Source organism: Toxorhynchites rutilus, chromosome 2 (genome assembly GCF_029784135.1).
Source record: "Toxorhynchites rutilus septentrionalis strain SRP chromosome 2, ASM2978413v1, whole genome shotgun sequence".
NCBI classification, from domain to species: domain Eukaryota; kingdom Metazoa; phylum Arthropoda; class Insecta; order Diptera; family Culicidae; genus Toxorhynchites; species Toxorhynchites rutilus.
The window spans coordinates 189490412-189493105 of NC_073745.1; the positions used below are offsets into that span (position 1 = coordinate 189490412).

General features: G+C 40.9%; 1 protein-coding gene across 1 annotated transcript; it reads right to left on the minus strand.

Moving 5' to 3' along the window:
• Positions 1-481: 481 nt before the first annotated feature.
• Positions 482-1120, minus strand: LOC129766543 (uncharacterized). The gene is made up of 2 exons (XM_055767116.1): positions 726-1120; positions 482-680 (listed from the first exon to the last, which is right to left on the minus strand). Exons 1-2 carry the CDS (start codon positions 1118-1120, stop codon positions 482-484), a joined length of 594 nt encoding a protein of 197 aa, XP_055623091.1.
• Between the last annotated feature and the right edge of the window lie 1574 nt (positions 1121-2694).

A 2694-nucleotide genomic window follows, 5' to 3' on the forward strand; every position in this document is an offset into this window, starting at 1 on the left:
CTGTTGATGAAAGTTATGGGAAACTTTTCACCGCGACTAAAGCAATGCCCTTTATACTCCGTTGCAGTCTTTGTTTTGTGTGTGAGTTACTGTAAATGGCCACGAAAATTGACCAATCGAAAGGGTCCCCACTGAAGACTGGCAGGTACCACGTGGCGAGCAGCCAATTGGTGTGCACTGGGCCCAACGATAACATTAGCCGGTGAATTTGCTAACGATAATTGAGGACAGGTGTGACAGGTGGGTGTTTCATTATGACCACAAATAACTGTGTCTTGCATTGTTCTGGGAGCGACGGAGGACGGGTGTTGATTTACATTACATGCATCGGGTGTTGAAGAAGATAGTGGTTGGTAATTTATAGGGTACATTGATTTCAACGGCGGGTTCACAGAATTTATTTGTGTATTTTCTGTATACTGATCTGCACTCGGTTGAACTTTGGACGTTGTACAGGCTCCCAACAATGGACGTGGTAGGCTTACCTCATTCCTAATCGGTGAATGTACATTGACAGGGTCTGGGGATGTGCTGCGGCAGATTGTGTTGCGTTACACGATGACGATGTCTGATTCACTGGCTGCTGGACTACATCGTTGCACGCATTGGGTAACATCGTAGACTGGAATCGTCGTACCTGAAGAATGTCCTGCTGCGCTGTTGCTGACTGCATCTCGTTTCTGTGGGATGTGTATTCTCGTTGACGGAGCGGTTATTCGGGTAACGTCATGGGTGGATTCTGCAATTCGGATGATTGACCTTGGCGATGAGTATGTGGCTGCTTCATTTCAGATAGAACAGACTGACTGACTGCTTCCGATGTCTGAATCTGCTGAAGGTTTACGCAATGTTTCACTTTACTGGTCTCACTCGTTGCTGATCTGTGGCTTTTAACGCTTTCGTCATCATTATCCTGCATCATGGTGTACTTCTTAGATAAATATTCCTCTTCCATTCGTTTCATTTCATTCCTTTCCTTTTTCTTCTGCATCCTTTCCTGCTGGACAGCTAGTTCTCTGATTGAATTTTCCTTTTTTCGCATCTCCTTCTCCTCTTGTATTTGTAACTGGACTAACCGTTCCTTTAGCTTCTTTTCATCTTCCAGTTGCTGTAACTCCATCTGCACTAATGCTGCCCATTTGCTGGACGACGTAGATTAGCCGAAAATAGAGAAGGCTTTTGTCATTGGAGCCGAACACTGCTTGCATGTAAAGCTCCGCGTCTCCACCGAATCATCTACACCGGCGCAGGTGTAATGATACTACTTTAGACATTTCTCGAATTCCACCATATCTTCCAAAGAATCTGGTTGAGAACAGGTGTTGCAGTTTCGCGGTGTCGAATTGAGGTTAGGTTGTTCATCTTTCTTCGTTTTCGGGTATGCTCCTTGTTTCATTTTTCGTGTGGACATACCTTTATTTTCCAAAATAAAGTTGCCTCACGTTTATATCGCTTTAGGCTGGAATGCGATTTTGTTTATTATATAATTCAATATACAGTGACTCAAACCCGTAATCGTACTCCACTCTTTTTTTTTTTTTGAAAATCTTAAACAAGCTTTCGGAACATTCTATTTAGATAAAGTCATAGTGTCATATGAGAGTTGAAAGGTTTGCTATCTGTTTTCAGAATAATGGTTTTTATTTCTCTAAAATGGGGAATGTATGTGCTAAAGTATGAAAATTCACTCAAACTCATAATCGTACGCTGGTTGAAATCTCAATTCGATTTCGAATGCGTTGGATAATTTCCGAATTTCATCATTAGTATGGTATCCCTTGTTGATTGCAATTATTTTTAGATGTCTTTAGTCTTATCTACGAGTTTTGTGTATTCGTAATCAAAAACGAGTTTTGTGTAATATTTATCAATTTTTCATTCAAGTGGTTTTCAAAATCGTTATTTTTAGAAATTTTATGGTTTCAAAATTTCCTACAAAGATAACTTCCTCAGTTTTTTACTGGGATTGATGTCGGAGGATTATGGAGAAATACCAATAACTTTCGAGCAATTGTAATGTAACTATGTACGAACTTTATATGTCTTGAATTCTGGGTCATTGTTTTGGCAAAACTTGAATCCTCGATTCCATAACATTTTGTTGATGTTCAAGTAAACATTCTGATCCATTACACCAATGCGACCCATCTCCTCCAACATATACACTCCGACGGAGAAAATAGCAGCATGGTGGAAGAAATGAAGAAGTACCCAATAGTCCACGGTAAAAGCGTGAAAAAATTTATAGATTTGGTAGAAAAGTTGAAAAACTTCGAGGTTCGGTGGGGTGAAATACTTGTTTCGTTTGATGTCACTGTGCTGTTTCCAAATGTACCGGTTCCTGAAGCCCTTCGCAGTTTACGTAGACATTTGGAACGCTGCCGAGCACCATCTAACCACGAAGCGTACCTCACAGTAGCAGAAGTGTGCATGAACCAGAACTTCTTCATGTTCAGAGGGAAGTTTTATCATCAAAACTTTGGACTCAACATGGACAGCAAACTTTTACCACCGAAACCGGTTAGGTTTTCTTGGGCGATTTTGAGGCAGAGCTCCAAAAAGAAAAGCTTTTCCCTCGTGTTTGATGGCACTACGTGGATGACATTTTTGATGCTGTAAAAGAGCGCTATTTGCAGCAGGTTCTGGTTATGTTGAACTTTCGACATAGCTCGATTAAATTCACGGTTGAGAAAG